Below are 26,676 nucleotides of genomic sequence, written 5' to 3' on the forward strand. Positions count from 1 at the left end.
ATAAAAAAAAAAAATGCAAAATTTTCTAATTTTTCATCAAATTTGGGATTTTTTTCACCAAGAAATGATGCAAGTATCGACAAAATTTTACCACTAACATAAAGCAGAATATGTCATGAAAAAAACATCTCGGAATCAGAATGATAACTAAAAGCATTCCAGAGTTATTAATGCTTAAAGTGACAGTGGTCAGAATTGCAAAAAATGGCCGTGTCCTACAGTGAAAATTGGCTGGGTCCTTAAAGGGGTAGTCCAGTGGTGAAAAACTTATCCCCTATCCTAAGGATAGGGGATAAGTTTGAGATCGCGGGGGGTCCGACCGCTGGGGCCCCCTGCGATCTCTCTGTACGGGGCCCCGGCTCTCCGCCGAGATAGCGGGTGTCGACCCCCGCACAAGGCGGCGGCCGACACGCCCCCTCAATACATCTTTATGGCAGAGCCGGAGATTGCCGAAGGCAGCGCTTCGGCTCTGCCATAGAGTTGTATTGAGGGGGCGTGTCGGCCGCCGCCTCATGCGGAGGTCGTCACGCCCCCTTCCCGCGGGCTGTCGGGGCTCCGTACAGGAGATCGCAGGGGGCCCCAGCGGTCGGACCCCCCGCGATCTGCAACTTATCCCCTATCCTTAGGATAGGGGATAAGTTGCTCACCACTGAATCACCACTGGACTACTCCTTTAAGGGGTTAATGAGCTGGACAGTCAGATAGTGACTCTGGTTGGCTGATTTTTGGACCCTATCAGTTTTGTAGCCAGACTGAAAATGTTGCTCAATTGGTGACCTTTTAGGGTACATTCCCACACGGCGTATTTGCTGCTGCGTATTTTATTTTCTCTGTTGAAGTCAATGGGTAGGAAAATATGCAGCACCAAATACGCAGCAAAATATGCTGTGTGGGAATGTACCCTTAGGGTGCATTCCCATGTGGCGTATTTTGCTGCCTATTTGCTGCTGCATATTTTCCTACCCATTGACTTCAACGGGAAAATAAAATATGCAGCAGCAAATACACTGCAAAATACGACACGTGGGAATGCACCCTTAAAATAAATGCCATCCACTGCCCTGCTTTACTGTATACCTTGGCATCCCATTTTTTTGGTGGGATCCACAGCAATATGGCTCAGGAGAGGCGGTAACGCAGTGTGAACCTAGCCAAGCAGTGTTGTTGCAAAACTACAACTTCAGTTGTAGTTTTGAAACAGCTGGAGGTACACTGGTTGGAAAACCCTACCGATTTTTTTTTTTTTTTTCATACAACATTTAAGCCTGGACAGACAGATGTAAAAATGGTTATGTGAATGCTCCCTTATTTGATGGCAAAGCCGCATGTGACTGAAGATTGAGCAGGTGTGGTTGTTCCCACGATGGTGGATGGTGACCTTCATGTGGTCTAGTATGCAGGTGTACACGTAACATGATAGCAGAGCAGATAAGCGGCTGTGTGCTCCAGGAGCCCGTGTACACAGCCCGCACCATCTCATCATCACATCAGCAGGAAATGAGGAAGGCGGGCGGGCCCTAGCAGCGAAAGATCCAGCGTGTGTGAGGCTCCGTGCTGCCTGAGTGTCCCTTTGTCCCTCCTCTCCGCACAGCCCCAATGACAGCGGGGACCCCCGGACCCATGCCATCCTGATCCCGGCCCCAGCATGCCGGACACCGAGCCGGACAGGAGCAAGAAAGCCCAGCCAGAGGGTGAAAGGGCAGACCCGGCTGGCAGCCAGCATGGCACGACTGGGGTCCTGGGTAAGGCTGGAATGAACGGGGGGGATTTGGGGACGCGGGGGTACAACCCGCTGTGGACTGGGGTCATGGCTGAGGATAGCCGCTATGGCTTGGCCTCTCCTCTCTGCAGTGCACTGGCCATGCTTTGTGTGTGCCCCTTGTCTGATGGGCACTGCTAAATCCCGTGGTTGAGGTTCCAGGCTGAGGATGCGGGAGGGTGAGATGTGACATTAAAGTCATTGTGTGTGCCGGACCCTCTGCGGTATTACAGGGCTCTGGCGTCTGCTCCTCTATAAGGCTGCAGACATGGTTTGTCATCCTAATGTTTGGATGTGTCAGGGCAGCGGGCGCTGCGGTACCGGACCCCCCTGCAGTGATTACATAGGACCCGGGCTGTGCGCTGCTCTGTGTGTACTGGGGCTGAAGGCACTGGTGACCGCGGACCGTGTGCCGAGTCAGTGCCTACCTATATATTTATTTATCTATCATCTATCTATTTATATATCTAGTTATCTATCTATCATTTATCTATCATTTGTCTATCTATCATTTATCTATCATTTGTCTATCTATCATTTATCTATTTATCTATCTATTTATCTATCATCTATTTATCTATCATCTATTTATCTATCATCTATTTATTTATCTATCATTTATTTATCTATCTATTATCTATCTATCATCTAACTATTATCTATTTATCTATCTTTTTATCTTTCTATCTAATCTTTGTCTTTCCTCTGGTATGTAACTATCCTATGTCTATTTATCTATCTACATGTCTGTACTTTATCTAATCTGTCTATCCATTCCATATCTATGTATTTGTCTATCTTTCTAATATTTATCAATTTCATATTTCTATTTCATATGTGTCTGTTTCCTATCTATCTAGCTAATATTTGTCCATTTTACATCTATCAATCCTGATATGTATATATATATGATGATTGAGAGCATCAGTGACCTCCTTAGAAAATGAAGCTTTACCAGTTTTATACTGGCATAATACAGCCACATTCTTGCCTTCATAATACCACCAACCCAACCGCATTTCTCTTGACCCCGACCAATGTTTCCTAACCAGGGTGTCTCCAGCTGTTGCAAAACTACAACTTCCAGCATGCCCGGACAGCCATTGGCTGTCCGGGCGTGCTGTAAGTTGTAGTTTTGAAACAGCTGCAGGCACCCTGGCCTGGAAACACTGACCCAGACTGACAGCTGTTATTTTGAGTCATGGGCGTGCAAGGTGAGGCCAGGACTTGTGGTGGTAATATGGACAGAAAAATGTGGCTATAATCCGGCCGTGTATAACCAGTGTTTGTGTGCAATATGTTCTATAAACACAATACTATACAATATATATATATATATATATATATATATATATATATATATATATATATCCTTCAGTTATATGTGAGTTGGCCCAATATAACTATATGGAGGACAGTAGTGAGAAAGCTAGGGGCCATGGTTGTCATATTTATGTGGTTCTGTCCACATATTTCTGCTGATCTTCCATCTTTACAGTTAAAAACCATACGGAACCGTATAGAAAACCGTATGTCAAACGCATCATCCAGTTTAGTCCGTTTTGCACCTTATATGGTTTTGTCCACTTTTTTACCTGTATCCAAAAACCGTAGTCTACCACATTTTTTGGTCCGGGTGAAAAACCGTATTAAACCATATACGTTTTTTTTAAACATGGGAGTCAATGGGAACCGTACAGACCTGTATGTGCGTATGATTCCATCCAGTTTTCACCATACGGTTTTTTACTTTGCACAGTTTTTTTTTATTGGAATTTCAATCAAACAAATGAAACTTTATTCATAATGGAATGAAAAGTTAAAAACGTATATGTTTTTTTCTTAAAAACGGATGCAACCAGATATTTTTTAAACCGTATATGGTTTTTAACCTTAAACAGGTTGAAAGTTGTACACACGTTTGGATACAGTTTAGTCAGGTTTTGAGGAATCAGTTTTTCATCAAAAACCTGATACGGAAACTGTATTGCAAAAACGTGGTGTGAACGCATCCTAAGCAAAAGCAAACTTGAGTTCTTAACTTACGTGTCATGTAACTATATTTACATACATCCATTTAGGATTTTCAGGTAATATTGACTGGTTGGTTAGAAGCGTTTCTGACTTAGGGCCCTATTACATAGGGCATCAATGGCCGAACAGGATTATATTGCCCTCTGTGATCCGTAGACATCCGTTGGCTGATCACATGGTTTTAGAGATTAAAAAAAAAAAAAAAACACGTTGGCTGCGCAGATCCCTGTTGTAATAGGGGATGTGATGAATGATAGAAGCAAAGGTCTGCATGAAGGATCTCCTGAACATTTGTGTGGACCTGCCTGTAGTCTAGTTGAGCCATGTAGTGCAGTGAAGGCCAATTTATCCCCTATACAAACGATAATGTTTCTGATTGCTGGGGTACCGACCACTGGGACCCCCTGCAATCTCCTGTTTGGTGCTAAATGATAAACAAGTACTGCGCTTTGGCTCTCCCATAGAGATGCATGAAGGGCGCATGCCAACCCCCGCTCTATGCCTGAGGAGATCCAGAGCGCAGTACAGGAGATTTTGGGGAGTCCCAATGGTCGGACCCCATGTGATCAGACACTTACCCCTATCCAAAGGATAAATTGTCCTTCACTGTAGTACTCCTTTAAACAAGTGCCAAGCTATGAGATTGGCACTCATTTAAGGGGGTAGTCTGGGGAACTGAACTTATCAGACTCTTATTTCCTATCCACAGGATTGGTGTGCCGAAGATGGGTAAGTTGATGGAGCCCTGTACAGGAGATCGCAGTCCCAGCGGTCGGAACTCCACCATCAGACACTTGTTCCCTATCCTGTGGATAGGGGATAAGAGTCTGATAAGTTTAAAGGGGTTATCCAGGGAAAAACTTTTTGTTTCTGTCTGAGTGCTCTCTGATGACACCTGTCTCGGGAAACGCCCAGTTTAGAAGCAAATCCCCATAGCAAATCTCTTCTAAACTGGGCGTTTCCCGAGACAGGTGTCATCAGAGATCACTTAGATAAGAACAACCTTAACTTCAGAAGCTCATAAGTACTGAAAGGATTAAGATTTTTTAATAGAAGTAATTTACAAATCTGTTTAACTTTCTGGAGCCAGTTGAGATATATATATATATATATATATATATATAAAAATATTAAAAAAAAAGTTTTTTCCTGGAATACCCCTTTAATTTTCCAGACTAAGGAAACAGGTGAGCCTGTGTAATAAATGTGTGTGACTATAGCCTAATATTCAGAATCTACTGCTGTGACTGCAAGACTGAGAATCCATTGTAATGACAAGGGGCCTAAAGCTGGTCGTACCTACTGGAGAAATAACAGATTCAGAGACTTGTCATCCACTGGTCAGGATTTGTCATGTACCAAAAATCATGCCCGACAATGATCAGCCCTCTAAATCTGTCTTGGGCGCAGTTTGATTTTCATTTTGTAGATTGCAATATTATTTGCACGTGCCAATAGATTTTCTCATGAAATGGGCGTTAGATGGGTGGTATGTGATACACCCATGATAGTGTATTTTTGGGCACTTACATTATGTATGAACCTCCATTTACATAACACTACATGCTCTTCCTATAAGCTTCCTTTAAACTAAATACTACAAGTAAATAAAAATAATTGTTCAACAACTACGGCCAGGTTCACATTGCCGTTTCCATCCGACCCATTAAGAGTCTGATAGGCTTTTTTCTTTATTTCTTAATTTTTTGAGCCGATCGGACCCTTAAACTGGTCGGATGCAAATGCATGGGGTCTGTCTGTGATTCAGTAATTTTACAGGAATTTACCGGAGAAAAAATAGTGCTTGCACAATTTTTTTTCTCTGCTTCCGTCCTTCTGGTCCGTTTGCCAACGGAACTCCAAGTAGCCATAGGCAATGTGAATGAGGCCTACTTTACTACTGTTTAGTGCAAGTAACTATGGCAACAAGTTACTTACAAAATTAAATAGGGAAATAAAAAGAACAAAATATTTGCAGTTTCTTTTTTAATGGAAGACAAAACATAACAGGAAAAATAGTTTCACGTTCTATATTACATTTCTTAGATCACGCAAAAGATGTTGTCATAACATCCCCTGATGTTACATTTTCTTTCAGAGGTCACACCTAAGAGCTCAATCACTTTGCCACATGCTTCGCTAAAGGAGGCCCTGTCGCCAAGTCCGCCGGAAGGACCGGAGTTAAAGGGGTTATCCAGGAATAGAAAAACAGCAAATTTACTTCAGAAACAGCTCCACATCTGTCCCCATGTTGGTTTGTGGTATTAAAATGTGTCTCTGTTCACTTAAAGGAAAACTGTCAGCTTGCTTCCCCTGCACTAACCAGCGGTACTGGCTTGTAGTGCAGGGGACGTTGATCAGTTTGATGCCTGCCGTGCCCGGATCTGCCCCGCTCCCTCCGCCTCTCCCTCTTCATTACAGAGCAGGGAGAGGAGGAATATTAATGAGCTGGGCGGTGCTGCGGCCAGAAACGCTGACATCAGAGTGCCAGTAACTCCGGTCTGTGCCAGTTAGCACCTAATTAGCATATACCGGAAAATGAAGATTTCAGCCGAACGGCGGGGTTGATTCGGGCACGGTAGGTATCAAAGTGATCAGCGTCCCCCGCAATACCAGGCAGTACCGCTGGTTAGTGCAGGGGGAGCAAGCTGACAGTTTTCCTTTAAATGGAACTGAGCTGCAGAACCACACCCAACCTGGAGACAGACGGTTAGCAGTTTTTGAAAGAAATTAGCTCTGTTTTTCTATTCCTGGATAACTTCTTAAAGCAGAGAAAAATACTGCATGTCTTATTTTTTTTTTTCTCTGCTCAACTCCTGTAAAATACCAGATGCCCAAATGGACCCCATTTAAGGCAATGGGATCCATCAGGACCTGGCAGTGTCAGTTGTGCTTCAACCCATTTAGGGTCCGTTCGGCAAAAAAAAGAAAAACATTTTCTTTTAAATCAACTGGTGCCAGAAAGCTAAACAGATTTGTGAATTACTTCTATTAAAAAATCCCAACCCTTCTAGTACTTATCAGCTGCTGTATCATCCACAGGAAGTTCTTTTCTTTATGTATTTCCTTTCTGCCTGACCACAGTGCTCTCTGCTGACACCACTGTCCAGAGTAGGAGCAAATCCCCATAGCAAACCTATCCTGCTATGGACAGAGGTATCAGCAGAGAGCTCTGTGGTCAGGCAGAAAGGACATTCAAAAAGAAAAGAACTTCCTCTGCAGTATACAGCAGCTGATAAGTACTAGAGGGATTGAGAATTTTTAATAGAAGTAATTTACAAATCTGTTAAGCTTTCTGGCACCAGTGGATTTAAAAGAACATGTTTTCCAGTGGAGTACCCCTTTAAGGTACTGGTTATTCCTGGATGGCCTGCATAATAGTAGAATTGAATCTGCTGTCTGTGTATAGGAAGACCTGGGCTATGGGACTGAGCTACTGAGAATGTGTGACCACTGGCACTGGGCACATTAAGTGGATGTTCTGAAACTGAACCAAAAAAAAAATGCCATGGGCACAATAGCAAGTGACTAGACATATTAAAGAGGGCTGATAAGTGGAGAGAGTATTTCTTCATATGATATACATTACATAGTTCCCTATGTATGCTTGTACTGATGATTTATTCATAGCTTGTTAAGTGTGTTGACCATTCCAGTCTAAGAGAATGCTCTTCTTTCATTCTAAGTGTATGAAGGTCACTGACAACTGCCCTGAGCACCATTTAGTTCTATCAATTCTCCACTCCTCCTTGTAGGTGCCTTACTGTGCCAAATCTATAGACTTCACAAATGGAGCACAATACCTTTAGCATGGCTCTCATCTTTGGCACATTTTATGACTTGTTTTAGCCGCTGACTGCAAAGGGTATCAAAAACATAGAATGGGGCAAAGGCTATGTACTCCATCTTCTTGCACATCTTCTTTAGATCTTGGGTCTCATTTGCAGGGAGTAGATCACTGTATGCTTGCTGCTGGGGAAGCTGACAACCCTGCTCTGTTTTGCGATGGCTCCTTATGCCATACTCTAAAGTTGTATGTAAAAGACATTAAAACCAGTGGGATTCTAGTAAGCAAATGCACACAGTCTCAAAATATGAAGCTATTACTATTTATGGGAAAGATTTCATAACTTGAATGACAGCATGTTATACATTGTCAGCCATTACTGGGGAGTGGCAGAATAATGAATCAGGAAATATGTGGCTGATAATCTCAGATAAGTATCTTGGGCTATGAAAGCATAAAATGTTCTTGTGTTTATATGACAAGTTAATTGTTCTGTTATGTTCGCTAGCCTATTTTTTATATCTAACCCTTGTCAAGATTCTAGTGACTATACATCCAGATCCCTTTTGAACTCTCTTAAGTTCACCATGACCACTTCATCTGGCAGAGAATTCCACAGTCTCGCTGCTCTTACAGTAAAGAACCCCCATCTGTGCTGGTGTAGAAACCCTCTTTCCTCTAGGCTAAGAGGATGCCCCCTTGTTATAGATACAGTCCTGTATAAATAGATCTCTGTACTGCCCCTTGATATCTTTATACATACCGTATTTATCGGCGTATAACACGCACCCCCTTTTTAATAGGGAAATTTAAGTAAAAAAAAAATACATATAAGATAAATGAAAGACTAAATGCCATATCATCCCTCTAACTTTGATTTTGCCTGAACTTCAGTTTGGTCCCCCTTCCAGTGCCACATAATTCCTCCCCTTTTATCAGCCCGTATGCCACATTTACACCCCCCCCTTACCCTCTCATCATTCCCCACTGTCTTATCATTTCCCCACCCCTCTCTTATCATGCCCCCCTCTCACCATGCCCCCTTCTCATCATGCCCCCTTCTCATCATGCCCCCTTCTCATCATGCCCCCTTCTCATCATGCCCCCTTCTCATCATGCCCCCTTCTCACCATGCCCCCTTCTCACCATGCCCCCTTCTCACCATGCCCCCTTCTCACCATGCCCCCTTCTCACCATGCCCCCCTCTCACCATGCCCCCCTCTCACCATGCCCCCCTCTCACCATGCCCCCCTCTCACCATGCCCCCCTCTCACCATGCCCCCCTCTCACCATGCCCCCCTCTCACCATGCCCCCCTCACATCATGCCCCCTTTTCATCATCCCCTTTCCCTCCGTTTTTGATATATACATTTTTCCCATCTTCCTTACTTAGCCGCGCTCGGCAGGCCAGGTCCGGTGTCGGGTCTTGCGGGCTGCGGTCAGTGAAGCTGGATGAGTGACGTACTCTGCCGGCTGCACAGCATCAGGGACGTCACTCATCATTCGCTGCATCCGCCGCTGGTCAGTGTGGTCGCCGCTGGCAGCCCAACCGCAGCCACCTTAGAATAGTCACAGCGGCAGCAGCATTGAATGAGGGACGTCCCTGATTATGTGCAGCGGAGCTAGCAGAGGACATCACTCATCCGGCTTCACTGACCGCAGCCGACACCGGACCTGGCCTGCCGAGCGCGGCTAGGTAACGAAGATGAAAAAAAAAAACAATACAATAAAAAGCAGAGGGGAAAAGAAGGAAATAAAAAAAAAACAAAGGGGGAACCGCGCGCTGGTCACTGATTTAAAGTGGCCACTTTAAATCAGTGACAAAAAGATTTATCGGTGTATAACACGCAGGCAGACTTTTTGCCTTGAATTTAAGTTTTAAAAGTGCGTGTTATACGCCGATAAATACGGTAGTTATTCGCCCCTAAATCATCTTTTTTCCAAACTAAATAATCCTAATTCTGATCTTTCTGGGTACTGTAGTCCTCCCATTCCCCGTATTACTCTTGAGCCCTCTCCAGCTCCACTTTATCTTTATTGTACACTGGTGCCCATTGTACACAGTATTCCATGTGTGGTCTGATTTGTCGTGGGCATCTGTGCCCTTTTTGATGCACCCCATGATTTTATTTGCCCTGTCAGCAGCTGCCTGACACTGGTTGCAACAGTTTAGTTTACTGTTGACTAAAACTTCTTTTCCATTTCAGTTGTCCCCAGTATTTTCCCATATAATGCATAATCCCAGCCTGGATTTTTCCGCCGCATGTACATGACATTTATCAGTGTTAAACCTCATCTGCCACTTCTCAGCCCAAACTTCCAACCTATCTAGATCAATTTGCGAGAGTGCCCTGTCCTTTATTGTTTTATCCACTTTACCCTGTTTATTATCATCTCAGAAACTTGACACTTTACTATACAATTCCTTTATTCATACATATATTAAAAAGACCCCAAACAAACCCCTGTGGTACCCCACTAGTAACAGTCACTTAATCCGAATATGTATCGTTAATAACCGCTGTGGAAATTCTGCATCATTTCCTCTACATGTGGCCAAAACCTAAAACTGTTGTGCTATTGTTAATAGGGCATGTGTATAAAATAGTGGTAACATTTTCAACAATTACCAATATTTGTGTTTCACTACTGTAATTGGTTACTTTACGTTTGGGTGCAAACCATCTTAGTTTACATGACCATTCCCCCATGAGAGATCACAGTTCTTCATTATGTTTTGTAAAGCTGTCAGTCACTATGATAGGTCCATTATACTGCTTTATGTTTTCTATATTCAAGCAGTTCACAGCTATTTTGTCCGATACACAATCATCTATGGTTAGATTGGCCAAGAGTATATATTTTTTTTACATTTAGGGAAATGTTGCTTCTGGACCATATGCAAACGGCTTATCTCCCAGGGCAACAAATAAATCAGGATTGTGGAATTCTAACATGTGTCATCCTTCTTTCCATTGACAGCAGATGTCAGTGGACTGTCAGTCTGTTTCCAAACAAATTACGTTGTGGGCCTGTCATACTGAAATGTGAATTCGGCTGTCTAGTTAAAGTGGTGTTTTCCAAACAGTGTTCCTCCAGCTGTTGCAAAACTAGAACTCCTAGCATGCCCCGACAGCCATTGGCTGTCTGGGTGTGCAGGAAGTTGTAGTTTTGAAACAGCTGCAGGCACCCTGGCTGAAAAACGCTGACCCAGACTGACAGCTGTCAGTTTAAGTCATGGCACGCAAGGTGAGGCCAGGACTTGTGGTGCTAATATGGACTTTGGCTGTCTGGGCATGCTGGGAGTTGTTGTTTTGCAACAGCTGGAGGCACACTTGAAAACACTGAGATAAAGTCTGCTGGGGGAATTATTATTTTTGTCTGTGGTGGGCATGTTATAGGCTAGGATTATATATATCAAGTGTCCGGAAGAGGTAAACCCAGCCTAAATCTTGACGTAAGTGATGCCACAACTGATGACAACATGCTTAACCCCTTGATGACGAAGCCCATTTTAATAAGGACAAGGCCATTTTTTGCAAATCTGACCACTGTCACTTTAAGCATTAATAACTCTGGGATGCTTTTACTTATAAATTCAGAGATAGTTTTTTCGTGACATATTCTACTTTATGTTAGTGTAAAATTTTCGGTGATACTTGCATAATTTCTTGGTGAAAAATTCCCAAAAATTTTATGAAAAATTTAAAAATTTTGCATTTTTCTGACTTCAAAGCTCTTTGCTTATAATGAAAATGGACATACGAAATAAATTATATATTGATTCACATATACAATATGTCTACTTTATGTCTGTATCATAAAGTTGACATATTTTTACTTTTTGAAGACATTAGAGGGCTTTAGAATTTAGCAGCAATTTTCCAATTTTTATCGAAAATTTCAAAACCAGAATTTTTAGGGACCAGTTCAGATTTGAAGTGAATTTGAGGGTCTTTATGTTAGAAATATCACATAATGGACCCCATTATGAAAACTGTATAGCACAATTTCTCCCGAGTATGGAAATACCCCATATGTGGCCCTAAACTGTTGCCTTAAATACGACAGGGCTCTGGAGTGAGAGAGCGCCATGTGCGTTTGAGGCCTAAATTAGAGATTTGCATAGGGACGGACTCGGATGCAAGCTTGGAGCTTGCCTCCTATACCAAAAATACTGTACAGCAGTGTTCCCCAAACAGAGTGCAAACCAAAACTCCCAGCATGTAAGTGTAGTGTTTTAGGGTACATTCATACCGGCAGGGTTTTATGGCGCAGCTCAAGCGTGAACTGGAAAACTTCAGCTTTTGCAAAACTACAACTCCCAGCATGCACTGACAGACTATGCATGCTGGGAGTTGTAGTTATGCAACAGCTGGAGGCACACTGGTTAGGAAACACGGAGTTAGGAAACACAGTGTTTCCCATCCATTGTGCCTCCAGTTGTTGTAGTTTTGCAACAACTGGAGGAGAACAGTTTGAAGACAACTGTGTAGTGGTCTCCAAACTGTGTCTCTCCAGATGTTGCAATACTTTAACTCTAAGCATGCCCAGACTGCCCAGGCATGCTGACAGTTGTAGTTCTGCAACATATGGCCCTTCAGATGTTGCCGAACTACAACGTTCAGCATGTCTAGACTGTCTGGGTATGCTTGGAGTTAAAATATTGAAACATCTGGAGGGCCACAGTTTGGACATCACTTTATAGTGGTCTCCAAACTGTGCATTTCCAGATATTGCAGAACTCCAGTGCTCAGCATGCCTGGACTGTCTGGGCATGCTGAGAGTTTTAGTTTTGCAACATCTGGAAGTGCACAGTTTGGAGACCACTATACAGTGGTGTCCAAACTGTAGCCCTCCAGATGTTGCAAAACTACAACTCTCAGCATGCCCAGACAGCCTTTGGCTGTCTGGGCATGCTGGGAGTTGTAGTTGTGAAACCACAAGGCAGCAGTTAAGATCACTTACCAGATCTTCACTGCTGCCTCTGCAGCCTGTAGTCTGCTTCCGCCAGTCCCCCGCTGTCTGTTTCTAATAGGTTAACCTCTTAAGGAGACAGCCCATTTTGGCCGTAAGGCCACATACAATTTCATTTTTGCATTTTTGTTTTTTTCCTCCTTGCCTTTTAATAACCATAACTCTTTTTTTTACCATCTAAAGATCCATATGAGGGCTTGTTTTTTGCATGACAAGTTGTACTTCATTTAACCCTAAAATGTAAGACACCATGAAAAAAGTATTATTTGTGGTGGAAAATTGAAAAGAAAACCACAATTTTATAACTTTTGGGGGATTTTATTTTTATGTAGTGCACTTTGCGTTAAAAACACCCGAATGTACATGCTTTACTATTTTTCAATATACAGGGCTGTATGAGGGTTCATTTTATACTCTGTAGATTTTAACTTTACCACTTTTGCCTATATGTGACTTTTTGGTCACTTTTTTTTGTGTTCCACCCTTAATAGCACAGGATCCTTAGAATTTTATTAACCGGAAGTTTTCAATTTTTTTTCTGCGACTTTTGCAAAAAGTTGCAAGAAATGGTGCACGTGACGCGCGTGTGACTCTTTTTTTGTGCCAAACTACAGTAAAAAAAAATCTAAATCCTTTGATAAATTCCCACTGTATACCTTCTTGCCACGTGTAAAAGGAGTTCCGGGAAGCTGAACAGCATTCCTCCATCTTTTACAAGGGTTTTTTTTATTAGCGTTCCCTCTCCTGCTCTCCAATAATTCCACTGCTGACATCTATGGCAAGAACATATAGCAGACTTGTATGTGCTTTAGTAATCAGGGGAATTAATGGCCAGGCATTTGTAATCCTACATTTAAATACACTGCATGGTTTTTGATGTGTAAAAAATGCCAGCCTTTGCTTTAGGATATAGGCACGTTCTGCTTTGAAGTGCTTGGATGTAATTTCACTGCTCAGATTCTGTCTCTTGGTTATTTGGAGCAAATTACTTTATCTGTATGAGTTTTTTTTTTAATTTCAGGATATCATTTTAATGTGCATCTGGCTGGAATAGGTAGCTGGCTCTTTTGTAGACTAGCTACTGCTTTCTCTTTATTACAAAATGGGCTTGTATAATGGGATGATCTACATTATCTACCATGTATATTCATTGACAAAAAAAAAAATGAACCCAGCTCTAGGGATGTCCTGATACCATTTTTTTTTTAAGACCGAGTACATGTACTGATAATTTTTTTTTAAGTACTCGTCGATACCAATTACCGATACTTTTTTCAATGTCACGTGACATGGTTTTTTGTTTTGTGTTTTTGTTTGTTTTAATGGGGAAAAAAAATTGAGTGTTTTCGTTTCTTTGAGAAAAAATGTTTTTAATTTAAACTCTTTAAAAAGGGGGGGTATGCAAACTTTTATTAGGGAATGGATTAATTCACTTTTAATTCATTTATTTTTACACATTTTTTTCACTTTTTTTTAGTCCTCATAGGGGACTATTACATGTAATCTGTAGATTGCATACACTGATCAATGCTATGCTAGACAGTTTTGGTTTTAGGCAGATAAATAAATCTGGACCAGTGACTCCATCCTGTGCCATATTGTACCTTTTGGGTGCTTCCTATTTTTTATGACAGCACAAAGTTTTTTTTTTTTTTTTTTACATAAAGCCTTAAGGGTTTATTCTGACACCATCGTACATTCTGTCACCTTTCACAAAAAAGTTGTGATACATGTGCCAGACATCCAGCACTGTGTCATGATTTCCACTTTTAACATGTTTGCTACAGATTGGATTGAATGACATAGCATCCAATCTGCAGCAAACACAGTGAATGTACTAGGGAACCAAGTACCATCTCATTATTTATAAATCAAAGTGAGCTCGAACTCCTTACTTTTTGCCAATCTGCCAGCTTTATTGTAATATTTAAATGGGCACTCTGAGGGAAACATATGCTTCTTAATTTAACTGGTGCTATAAAATTATGCAGATTTGAAAATTATGTTTATTTACAAATCTTAAAGGGGTATTCCAGGAATTTATTTTATTTGACTATGCTACAGGGGCTGTAAAGTTAGTGTCGTTCATAGTACAGTGTCTGTAACTGTGTGTGATGGTTTTCTCACAATTCTTATGTGATTTTCACCCCAATATTTATTTTTAAAGCATACAAAATGACTGTTGTCTCAGATTTTTTCCTGGTTGCAATGCAGCCGAGACCTAACTCACTAGTCAGCTGATGAAAGGGAGCCTATCTGCTTCAATGGGTGGAGGGAGCAATCTGAAACTAATGCAACAGCTGTAGGCACCCTGATTGAAAACCATAGGTCTTTGAATGGATGCTGCTCATTTATGTTTCAATGAGTGGGGTGGCTGATGTGTGGGAGGGAGGGAAATGGAATTGTGGAATTTGTAGTCAAAAAAGGAAAAGTCAAACAGGAAATACCAGTTCACAAAAAGCTAGCCACAATGTTAAGGTAATCTCACAACATAGCCATTTAGCCCCAAGACAAGCGCAGATCCTTCCTAAGCATGTCCATTACTGCCTGCCAGGTACGTACTAAAATCACCTTGTAATGGATAACCCCTTTAAAGTGTACCTATCATTTGCAAAAACTTTTTATATAATGTAAATATTAATAATGTATTAAACGTTATATGTATATTTGTACAAAAAAGGTTACAAACAAGTGTATATTATTGTGCAGAGACAAAATACAGTAGGATAAGCAGGGCTCTGTGACACGGCCCGGCTCACACAGCAGGCTGATTGACGAGCCAGAAGCCTGCACAGAGCCCTGCTTGTACTACCCAAACTTCCTTTATTTTGTGTCTGCACAGAGACACACAAGCAATAGTACAGGGACAGCATTTTTTTTTTTTACCCAGAAATATACAAAAAAATTTTTTTTTTACCAATGTATATTACATATATGCTTATAGGAGAGATTTATTAAAACCTGTGTATTTTTAAAGAGGCCTGTGAAAAATGAAGCAATCTGGTTGCACTGTTCTTCCTCTACACAGGTTTTGATAAATCTCCCCAATAGTTTTATCTACATTATATAAAAAAAAATTAATTTTTTTTTCTTTCAAATGACAGGTACACTTTAAGTTTTCTAGAGAAAGTTATGTAGTTCTTTCTCTGTAGTTGAGGGAAGTGATAAAGTGTACCTGTCAGATCCCACAAAAAAAATAAAAATTACTCAGTACCTAATCCTGACCATTTACATCTAATTTTTATGTCCCTATCACCTATATTTATTATTACCTATTTTCATTAGTGTTAGAAGTCAGGGGAAGGTGGTGTGTCCCTCCCTTGTGGGGGTGGGAGGTGATTGATGTGTCTTCTCATGTAGCCTTGTCTGTGAGTCATCTCTTGTCCACAACTCATGGACAAACCTGATGTTGTTGCAGGACTGGTTAGTGTCCCAGTAGGTATGGGGACCCCTAGTGGTGGGATTTTCAGGAGCTGTTTTCTATATAAAATATACATTTCTTTATTTTTTATTTTTATTTTTTTTACTACAGGCACTGTCAGATTTAAAAGCTTTTTTTTAGGTTGTACATCTTGGCAAAACATTCTATAATAAGAAAATGTTATTTTGTCCAAGCTGAACAACAGGCATGGAGAGAGCACAGAGGAGTCCTATCAGACAGGAGAGAGCACAGAGGATTCCTATCACAGGAGAGAGCACAGAGGATTCCTATCAGGCAGGAGAGAGCACAGAGGAGTGCTAGCCCACCCTCCCTTACTGGACTTTGTCCATGCCTGTGCTTCACCTTGGGCAAAGCTATGATTTTATAAGCAGTGATTTCTATAAAAAGAAAATAACACTTTCTTATGAAGTATATTGGAACGGTTAATGTTTTGCCAAGATGTACAACATATAAAAAGTTTTTGGATCTGGCAGTGCCCATTTATGATTTTTTAAATAGAGGTCATTTACAAATCTGTATAAACTTTCTGGCACCAGTTGATTTGCAAACATCCTCCAGAGTACCCTTTTAAGTGGTATATTTCAGTTTTTTCAAAAAAGAGGATCTGGAGAAAGGTACACCTTATGGAAACTACACTGCTCAAAAAAATAAAGGGAACGCTAAGATAACACATCCTAGATCTGAATGAATGAACTAATCATATGACATAGTTTCGTCTTTACATAGTTGAATGTGCTGACAACAAAAATCACACAAAAATTATCAATGGAAATCAAATTTATCAACCCATGGAGGTCTGGATATGGAGTCACACTCAAAATCAAAGTGGAAAACCACACTACAGGCTGATCCAACTTTGATGTAATGTCCTTAAAACAAGTCAAACTGAGGCTCAGTAGTGTGTCTAGCCTCCACGTGCCCGTATGACCTCCCTACAACGCCTGGGCATGCTCCTGATGAAATGGCGGATGGTCTCCTGAGGGATGTCCTCCCAGACCTAGACTAAAGCATCCGCCAACTCCTGGACAGTCTGTGGTGCAACATGGTATTGGTGGATGGAGCGAGACATGATGTCCCAGATGTGCTCAATCGGATTCAGGTCTGGGGAACGGGCGGGCCAGTCCATAGCTTCAATGCCTTCCTCTTGCAGGAACTGCTGACACACTCCAGCCACATGAGGTCTAGCATTGTTTTGCATTAGGAGGAACCCAGGGCCAACCGCACCAGCATATGGTCTCACAAGGGGTCTGAGGATCTCATCTCGGTACGTAAGTCGTAATGGCAGTCAGGCTACCTCTGGCAAGCACATGCCACCACACACCATTACTGACCCACCGCCAAACTGGTCATGCTGGAGGATGTTGCAGGCAGCAGAACGTTCTCCACGGCTTCTCCAGACTCTCACGTCTGGCACATGTGCTCAGTGTGAACCTGCTTTCATCTGTGAAGAGCACCGGGCGCCAGTGGCAAATTTGCAAATCTTGGTGTTTTCTGGCAAATGCCAAACGTCCTGCACGTTGTTGGCCTGTAAGCACAACCCCCACCTGTAGACGTCGGGCCCTCATACCACCCTCATGAAGTCTGTTTCTGACCGTTTGAGTGGACACATGCACATTTGTGGCCTGCTGGAAGTCATTTTCAGGGCTCTGGCAATGCTCCTCCTGCTCCTCCTTGCACAAAGGCAGAGGTAGCAGTCCTGCTGCTGGGTTGTTGCCCTCCTACGGCCTCCTCCACGTCTCCTGATGTACTGGCCTGTCTCCTGATAGCGCCTCCATGCTCTGGACACTACGCTGACAGACGCAGCAAGCCTTCTTGCCACAGCTCGCATTGATGTGCCATCCTGGAGGAGCTGCACTGCCTGAGCCACTTGTGTTGGTTGTAGACTCTGTCTCGTACTACCACTAGAGTGAAGTGTTGCTTCCTGAGTGGACAGTGTGATTTCACAGAAGTGTGATTGACTTAGCGTTACATTGTGTTATTTTAAGTGTTCCCTTTATTTTTTTGAGCAGTGTATTTGACCCTCACCAGCAAAAAGTGGCATAACTGTCTTGCCCAGGAGGACAAAGAGGGGAAGGCAAAGAAAGATGTGGTGTTGCCAGTTTACAAGTATATTTTAGAGAGTCTCAGACTGTCAAAGAATGTAGCAAGGTTTGGCTTAGTGGTTGTGAGAGGATGTGAGCAGGGAGCCAAAGTAGGAGAGTGTAAACTGGGAATCTGGGAAATCAAGATGTAACCACCTAAACAGATAGGATTCATTGTAAGTGAAGTCAGTTGTGACATTGTGGCAGCTTCATAATGTATAACAATGTTGGGAATGCCCAACCCACCCTCAAGATCTGAGTTTCCCTTGAAATCCGGGACCTAGTGCCATGCCAAAATAAGAGATTCATTTATTTAGAATTATTTTGATAATATAAAGTGGAACCTTATTCCTCTTTTTCAAGGCTTTTAATAAAGTTAAGATTTTAAGTTGTGGAGTATCTTTTGTGGGTTTAGTCCTGAAGAGAGAATGCATTGTGACGTACGACCTATGAGTGATGATGGATAGGACAATGCTTTTCTCAGGGCCATGTGCCATTTAAGAGTGGGCATGAAGGAGAGCACTTTAGTAATGTAACTGTGCTTACATGGAAGAAATCAAGGGAAATGATATATTGGGACATTGCTATGAATGCTCTGTAAGAGGATAGTATGAGAGAGTAGTGGATGCATGGAATAGCCTCCCTGCAGAAGTGGTAGCTGCAAATACAGTGAAGGAGTTTAAGCATGCATGGCATAAGCATAAGGCTATCCTTCATAAAAGATAGGGCCAGGGACTATTGATAGGATTCAGATTATTGGGCAGACTAGATGGACAGAATGGTTCTTATCTGCTGACTGATATGTTTCTATGTGAGTTGATGGTAAAATGTAGCATACTTCTTATGCCACCTCTATGCCAGCAATAGAAGGCTTCTTGAATAGTATTGTTAGTAGTTTAGTTTTTTTAAACACAATAGATAAACATTCAAGACTAGACATGACTGTATGGTAAAGCCAAGTTCTGCACATTAATAATGGATTGGATGAAACTTTAACCCCTTAAGGACCAGGCCATTTTACACCTCAGGACCAGAGCGTTTTTTGCACATCTGACCACTGTCACTTTAAACATTAATAACTCTGGAATGCTTTTAGTTATCATTCTGATTCCGAGATTGTTTTTTCGTGACATATTCTACTTTAACATAGCGGTAAAATTTTATGGTAACTTGCATCATTTCTTGGTGAAAAATCCCAAAATTTGATGAAAAATTTGAAAAATTTGCATTTTTCTAACTTTGAAGCTCTCTGCTTGTAAGGAAAATGGATATTCCAAATAAAAAAATTTTTTATTCACATATACAATATGTCTACTTTATGTTTGCATCATAAAATTGACGTGTTTTTACTTTTGGAAGACACCAGAGGGCTTCAAAGTTCAGCAGCAATTTTCCAATTTTTCACAAAATTTTCAAACTCACTATTTTTCAGGGACCAGTTCAGGTTTGAAGTGGATTTGAAGGGTCTTCATATTAGAAATACCCCACAAATGACCCCATTATAAAAACTGCACCCCCCAAAGTATTCAAAATGAGATTCAGTCAGTGTTTTAACCCTTTAGGTGTTTCACAGGAATAGCAGCAAAGTGAAGGAGAAAATTCACAATCTTCATTTTTTACACTCGCATGTTCTTGTAGACCCAATTTTTTTATTTTTACAAGGGGTAAAAGAAGAAAATGTATACTTGTATTTGTAGCCCAATTTCTCTCGAGTAAGGACATACCTCATATGTCTATGTAAAGTGTTCGGCGGGCGCAGTAGAGGGCTCAGAAGCGAAGGAGCGACAAGGATTTTGGAGAGTACGTTTTTCTGAAATGGTTTTTGGGGGGCATGTTGCATTTAGGAAGCCCCTATGGTGCCAGAACAGCAAAAAAAAAACACATGCCATACCATTTTGGAAACAAGACCCCTTGAGGAACGTAACAAGGAATTAAGTGAGCCTTAATACCCCACAGGTGTTTCACGACTTTTGCATATGTAAAAAAAAAATATTTTTTTTTCACTAAAATGTGTTTCCCCCCAAATTTCACATTTTTGCAAGGGTTAATAGCAGAAAAGACCCCCCCAAAATTTGTAACCCCATTTCTTCTGAGTATGGAAATACCCCATGTGTGGACGTCAAGTGCTCTGCTGGCGCACTACAATGCTCAGAAGAGAAGGAGCGCCATTGAGCTTTTGGGAAAAAAATTGTTTGGAATGGAAGTCAGGGGCCATGTGCATTTACAAAGCCCCCCGTGGTGCCAGAACAGTGGAACCCCCCACATGTGACCCTATTTTGGAAACTACACCCCTCACAGAATTTAATAAGGGGTGCAGTGAGTATTTACACCCCACTGGCGTTGGACAGATCTTTGGAACAGTGGGCTGTGCAAATGAAAAATAAAAATTTTCATTTTCACGGACCACTGTTCCAAAAATCTGTCAGACACCTGTGGGGCGTAAATGCTCACTGTACCCCTTATTACATTCCCTGAGGGGTGTAGTTTCCAAAATGGGGTCACATGTGGGTATTTTTTTGGGGGGGGGTTTATGTCAGAACCGCTGTAAAATCAGCCACCCCTGTGCAAATCACCAATTTAGACCTCAAATGTACATAGTGCGCTCTCACTCCTGAGCCTTGTTGTGTGCCCGCAGAGCATTTTACGCCCACATATGGGGTATTTCTATACTCAGGAGAAATTGCGTTACAAATTTTGGGGGTCTTTTTTTCCTTTTAACGCTTGTGAAAATAAAAAGTAAAGGGCAACACTGGCATGTTAGTGTAAATTTTTTTTTTTTTACACTAACAAGCTGGTGTAGCCCCAATTTTCCTTTTCATAAGGGGTAAAAGGAGAAAAAGCCCCCCAAAATTAGTAGTGCAATTTCTCCCGAGTACGGAGATACCCCATATGTGGCCCTAAACTGTTGCTTTGAAATACAACAGGGCTCCAAAGTGAGAGAGCGCCATGCGCATTTGAGGACTAAATTAGGGATTGCACAGGGGTGGACATAGGAGTATTCTATGCCAGTGATTCCCAAACAGGGTGCCTCCAGCTGTTGCTAAATTCCCAGCATGCCTGGACAGTCAGTGGCTGTCCGGAAATGCTGGGAGTTGTTGTTTTGCAACAGCTGGAGGCTCCGTTTTGGAAACACTGCCATACAATACGTTTTTCATTTTTATTGGGGGGGACAGTGTAAGGGGGTGTATATGTAGTGTTTTACCCTTTATTATGTGTTAGTGTAGTGTAGTGTTTTTAGGGTACATTCGCACTGGCGGGTTACGGTGAGTTTCCCGCTAGCAGTTTGCGCTGCGGCGAAAAATTTGCCGCAGCCCAAACTTGAAGCAGGAAACTTACTGTAAGCCTGCCCGTGTGAATGTACCCTGTACGTTCACATGGGGGGGGCAAACCTCAAGCTGTTTCAAAACTACAACTCCCAGCATGTACTGACAGACCGTGCATGCTGGGAGTTGTACTTTTGCAACAGCTGGGGGCACACTGGTTGGAAAACCTTCAGTTAGGTTCTGTTACCTAACTCAGTATTTTCCAACCAGTGTGCCTCCAGCTGTTGCAAAACTACAACTCCCAGCATGTACTGATCGCCGAAGGGCATGCTGGGAGATGTAGTTATGCAATAGCTGGAGGTACGCAACTACAACTCCCAGCATGCCGAGACAGCTGATTGCTGTCAGGGCATGCTGGGATTTGCAGTTTTGCATCTGGAGGGCTACAGTTTTAGAGAACACTGCAAAGTGATCTCCAAACTGTGGTCCTCCAGCTGTTGCAAAACTACAATTCCCAGCATGCCCTGACAGCAAACAGTTGTTTGAGCATGCTAGGAATTGTAGTTTTGCAAGATCTGGAGGGCTACAGTTTAGGGACCACTATATAGTGGTCTCAAACTGTAGCCCTCCAGCTGTTGCAAAACTACATATTCCAGCATGCCCAAACAGCTGTCTGGGTATGCTGGGAGTTGTAGTTTTGCAACATCTGGAGGGCTACAGTTAGAGACCACTGTATAATGGTCTCCAATTGTACCCTCCAGATGTTGCTAGGCAACTCACCGGCTTCCGTCGGATCCAGCCGCACGTCATCGCCGCCCACCGATCTCCGTCGCCTGCAGCCTCCGACGCCCGCCCGGATGGGTAAGTGGATCTTCGGCGCCGGTGCCCGTCGTTTCCCCGTCCTGCCCCGCCTATTGTGGGAGGGCAGGACGGGGAAAATTAAAGTAAACCCCCCCCCCCCGATCTGCTATTGGTGGTCGCGTCTAGACCACCAATAGCAGGGATAGGAGGGGTGGCACCCGTGCCACCTCACTCCTATCGCTTCAGGGGGATCGTGGGTGTCTTAGACACCCGCGATCCCCCTTACATTCCGGGTCACCGGGTCACTATAGACCCGTAATGACCCGGAATCGCGCAAATCGCAAGTGTGAATTCACTTGCGATTTGCCGCGATCGCCGACATGGGGGGGTCTGATGACCCCCCTGGGCATTTGCACGGGATGCCTGCTGAATGATTTCAGCAGGCATCCCGCTCCGATCCCCGCCCGGCGCACGGCGGGGACTAAAACTGCCCATGACGTAAATGTACGTCCCTGGTCCTTAAGACCCAGGGTGTCGGGACGTACCGTTACGTCATGGGTCCTGTAGGGGTTAAACAATATATTCCAGTAAGGCTTGTTATATGGCGGGTTTGGAAATGAAAATACACATGAGGAGAAAATCAGGATAATTTCAGAGAATAAAAACAGCAAAGGGTTGTAAAGAAGTTTGGTTTGGTGAGTACAGTGGAAAATAGCAGACTTTTATCAGCATATTTATCTTCTCTATATCCAAGAAACTCAGAGCTGACAGGTTGAACACTGGTAAATCCATCTACTAATGCAGTTGCTGATCACATCATTTTTTCACTAACATGTCAAGTAAGTTCCCCATAGACTGCAAATACTAGATGGCTCTTCTGTTATTGCGTCATTAAAGCATTAACATCTGTATGTATACAGTAGGATCACTGTTTATATAGCTTCTGAAAACTAACTTGTTACGTGGTTGTCAAGGGGCAGTGTAACATGATCAGGTTTCTCATTACCGTGTTTCTCCGAAAATAAGACCGGGTCTTATATTAATCTTAGTCACAAAAAACACACTAGGGCTTATTTTCAAGGTAGGGCTTATTTATTTACGGTATGTACATTGAGCAACATTTAACGATATTTACCCCCCCCCCCCCATCATCATCATGTGATGGGTGCAGCATCTCCCCCCCCCCCCCCCCCCCACACGTCCCCCGCCACCGGTTTATCAGCCTAGTGCTGCACCCCACATCGGGAGACTAATCGTATGTCACCCGCGAGCACAGCTTCTCTTCCCCCCCCCCCTGCCAAATTTTAACTCTACCTTCGTCCCCCGTTGCTAAGGAACCGGCCTCATGGTCCCTCCACTGTTCTTGCTGCTTCCTGGGGATGGGAACGTCACAGAGCCTTCAGCCTATCACCGGCCGCAGCGATGTCCCGCCTCAGCCGATGATAGGCTGGGCCCACTGTCATGTAAGAAGCCGGCCGGCTCCTCACATGACAATGCGCTCAGCCTATCATCGGCCGAGGTGGGACATCGCTGCGGCCGGTGATAGGCTGAAGGCTCTGAGATGTCCCAACGGGGGAACGGAGGACGAAGGTAAGTTAAAGTTTGTTTTTTAATATTTGCAGCCTGGACATTGCCTAAGTCAGTGGTCTTCAACCTGCGGACCTCCAGATATTGCAAAACTACAACTCCCAGCATGCCCGGACAGCCAACGGCTGGGAGTTGTAGTTTTGCAATATCTGGAGGTCCGCAGGTTGAAGACCACCGGCCTAGGTCTTATTTTCGGGGTAGGGCTTATATTGCAGCCCACCCCGATAATCCAGCTAGGGCTTATTTTCGGGGAAACAGGCCCATATTTTTTATTACATTTTTGCACTGGACAAATGCAAAATATGAGCCACATGCCGGTGCAGAATCTATTACCACTGGATTTATGTTATGTTTCACCAGGTTCTCATTCTCTATCTTAACCCCTTAAGGACGCAGGACGTAAATGTACGTCCTGGTGAGGTGGTACTTAACGCACCAGGACGTACATTTACGTCCTAAGCATAACCGCGGGCATCGGAGCGATGCCCGTGTCATGCGCGGCTGATCCCGGCTGCTGATCTCAGCCAGGGACCCGCCGGCAATGGCCGACACCCGCGATCTCGCGGGCGTCTGCCATTAACCCCTCAGGTGCCGGGATCAATCCAGATCCCGGCATCTGCGGCAGTTCGCGATTTAAATGAACGATCGGATCGCCCGCAGCGCTGCTGCGGATATCCGATCATTCAGAACGCCGCAGGGAGGTCCCCTCTCCTTCCTCCGTGCGGCTCCCGGCGTCTCCTGCTCTGGTCTGTGATCGAGCAGACCAGAGCAGGAGATGACCGATAATACTGATCTGTTCTATGTCCTATACATAGAACAGATCAGTATTAGCAATCATGGTATTGCTATGAATAGTCCCCTATGGGGACTATTCAAGTGTAAAAAAAAATTGAAAAAAATGTAAAAGTAAAAGTAAAAAAAAAGTGAAAAATCCCCTCCCCCAATAAAAAAGTAAAACGTCCGTTTTTTCCTATTTTACCCCCAAAAAGCGTAAAAAACATTTTTTATAGACATATTTGGTATCACCGCGTGCGTAAATGTCCGAACTATTAAAATAAAATGTTAATGATCCCGTACGGTGAACGGCGTGAACGAAAAAAAATTTTAAAAGTCCAAAATTCCTACTTTTTTAATACATTTTATTTTAAAAAAAATTATAAAAAATGTATTAAAAGTTTTTTATATGCAAATGTGGTATCAAAAAAAAGTACAGATCATGGCGCTAAAAATGAGCCCCCATACCGCCACTTATACAGAAAAATAAAAAAGTTAGAGGTCATCAAAATAAAGGGATTATAAACGTACTAATTTGGTTAAAAAGTTTGTGATTTTTTTTAAGCGCAACAATAATATAAAAGTATATAATAATGGGTATCATTTTAATCGTATTGACCCTCAGAATAAAGAACACATGTCATTTTTACCATAAATTGTACGGCGTGAAAACAAAACCTTCCAAAATTAGCAAAATTGCGTTTTTCGTTTTAATTTCCCCACAAAAATAGTGTTTTTTGGTTGCGCCATACATTTTATGATATAATGAGTGATGTCATTACAAAGGACAACTGGTCGCGCAAAAAACAAGCCCTCATACTAGTCTGTGGATGAAAATATAAAAGAGTTATGATTATTAGAAGGCGAGGAGGAAAAAATGAAAACGTAAAAATTAAATTGTCTGAGTCCTTAAGGGGTTAAAGGGAACCTGTCACTAGTTTCATTGTGTCCAAACCACAGACACCATGCAACACTGACAGGCTTCCCTATCACAATGGTTTATGATTCAGTCTGAATAGCTGTGACAGTTCAGATAAATTATAGTTTTAACTGCAGGTGGGAATGGGAGGATTGACAGATCTTTGCCTATTTGGATATAGGGAGCGATTTGTCTGACAGGGGACTGCTCCACTCACTCAGCCATGTTCCCAGCTAAAGACTCAACTATGATTGCTGTGCCATAGCACATCACACTTGAATCATACGTCATTGTAATAGAATAGCCTGTTGGTGTTACATGCTGCCCGTGGTTCGGGCAGTGTAAAACTGATGACAGGTACCCTTAAAGATCCAGAATACAGTACTCTGCTGCACTATTCTTACTAGTAAATATATATATATAAAATAAAAACAAACAAAATAAAACCCTTAAACTAATAGTATTTTTTATACATTCTTTTTTATGCATTATATAAGAATATAAATAAATATCATATGCCAGTTTAAGCAGGGCAGAATTATTTTTCATGTAATACTTTAATACTCACTGTAATTTCAACAAACTTTGCATAGATTAATAGTACATGTGATTATAAGAAACTTTGCAACATATCTTATTAGACAAAAACTATTTCTTTCTAGTGTTTTCCTCTCTGAAAATCACCTAACTTTTGCTCCTGGTCTGCTCATGGTTTGTCTTGTAACTCAGTCAGAGATCAAATTACAAGCAATACAAATCTATGGTGGGGGGAGGAGGGAGATGGGATGGAGCAGTGGCTGTGAACATACAGGCTTCAGAGAGAAAGAGAGAGTACTCAATATGTCCAAACAAGGTGCACTGATAACAACAATAGTCCGTTCCTAGGTCAGAGCTCCACCAGGCTCAGTTTAGAAGCCGCAAGGCAATATTTTTTTGTTTTTGTTTGTTTAATAGATTTTTAATTAAACAGCAGTTAGACAAGCAAAAATAAAATGAAAATGACTTTGAGTATGTTCACACTACAGAATCTCTATCCGGAGATATTCTGGGTCAGGGATTATGTGTAAACTGCGAAAATTTCACAGACCTGCGCCATCACCATTGACAACAATGCAGTCTGCACATAATTCCGCTGAGAGAAATAACATTTTCATTCCTTCGGCAGGTGAATTTTAGCAGCAGAATATCTCACAGCAGAAATTCCATAGTAAATGGCTACATGGAACACCCTTTCTCATAAGTGCTAGTTTAC

The 26,676-nt window shown here is 42.4% G+C and overlaps 1 protein-coding gene across 2 annotated transcripts in view; it reads left to right on the forward strand.

The window, feature by feature from the left end:
* The first annotated feature begins 1,529 nt into the window (after nt 1-1,529).
* The window catches only part of ANO8 (anoctamin 8), a 110,030-nt gene continuing 84,883 nt past the window's right edge, over nt 1,530-26,676 (forward strand). The window contains exon 1 of one of the 2 annotated variants that reach the window (XM_056518229.1): nt 1,530-1,742. In XM_056518229.1, coding sequence (XP_056374204.1) covers nt 1,646-1,742 — 97 coding nt within the window. In that variant the 5' untranslated portion in view covers nt 1,530-1,645. Of the gene's footprint in view, nt 1,743-2,043; nt 2,176-26,676 lie in introns of those variants that run through there. The other variant, XM_056518228.1, reaches the window with a different exon arrangement.

This window comes from Hyla sarda, chromosome 1 (assembly GCF_029499605.1).
Source record: "Hyla sarda isolate aHylSar1 chromosome 1, aHylSar1.hap1, whole genome shotgun sequence".
Lineage (NCBI taxonomy): Eukaryota > Metazoa > Chordata > Amphibia > Anura > Hylidae > Hyla > Hyla sarda.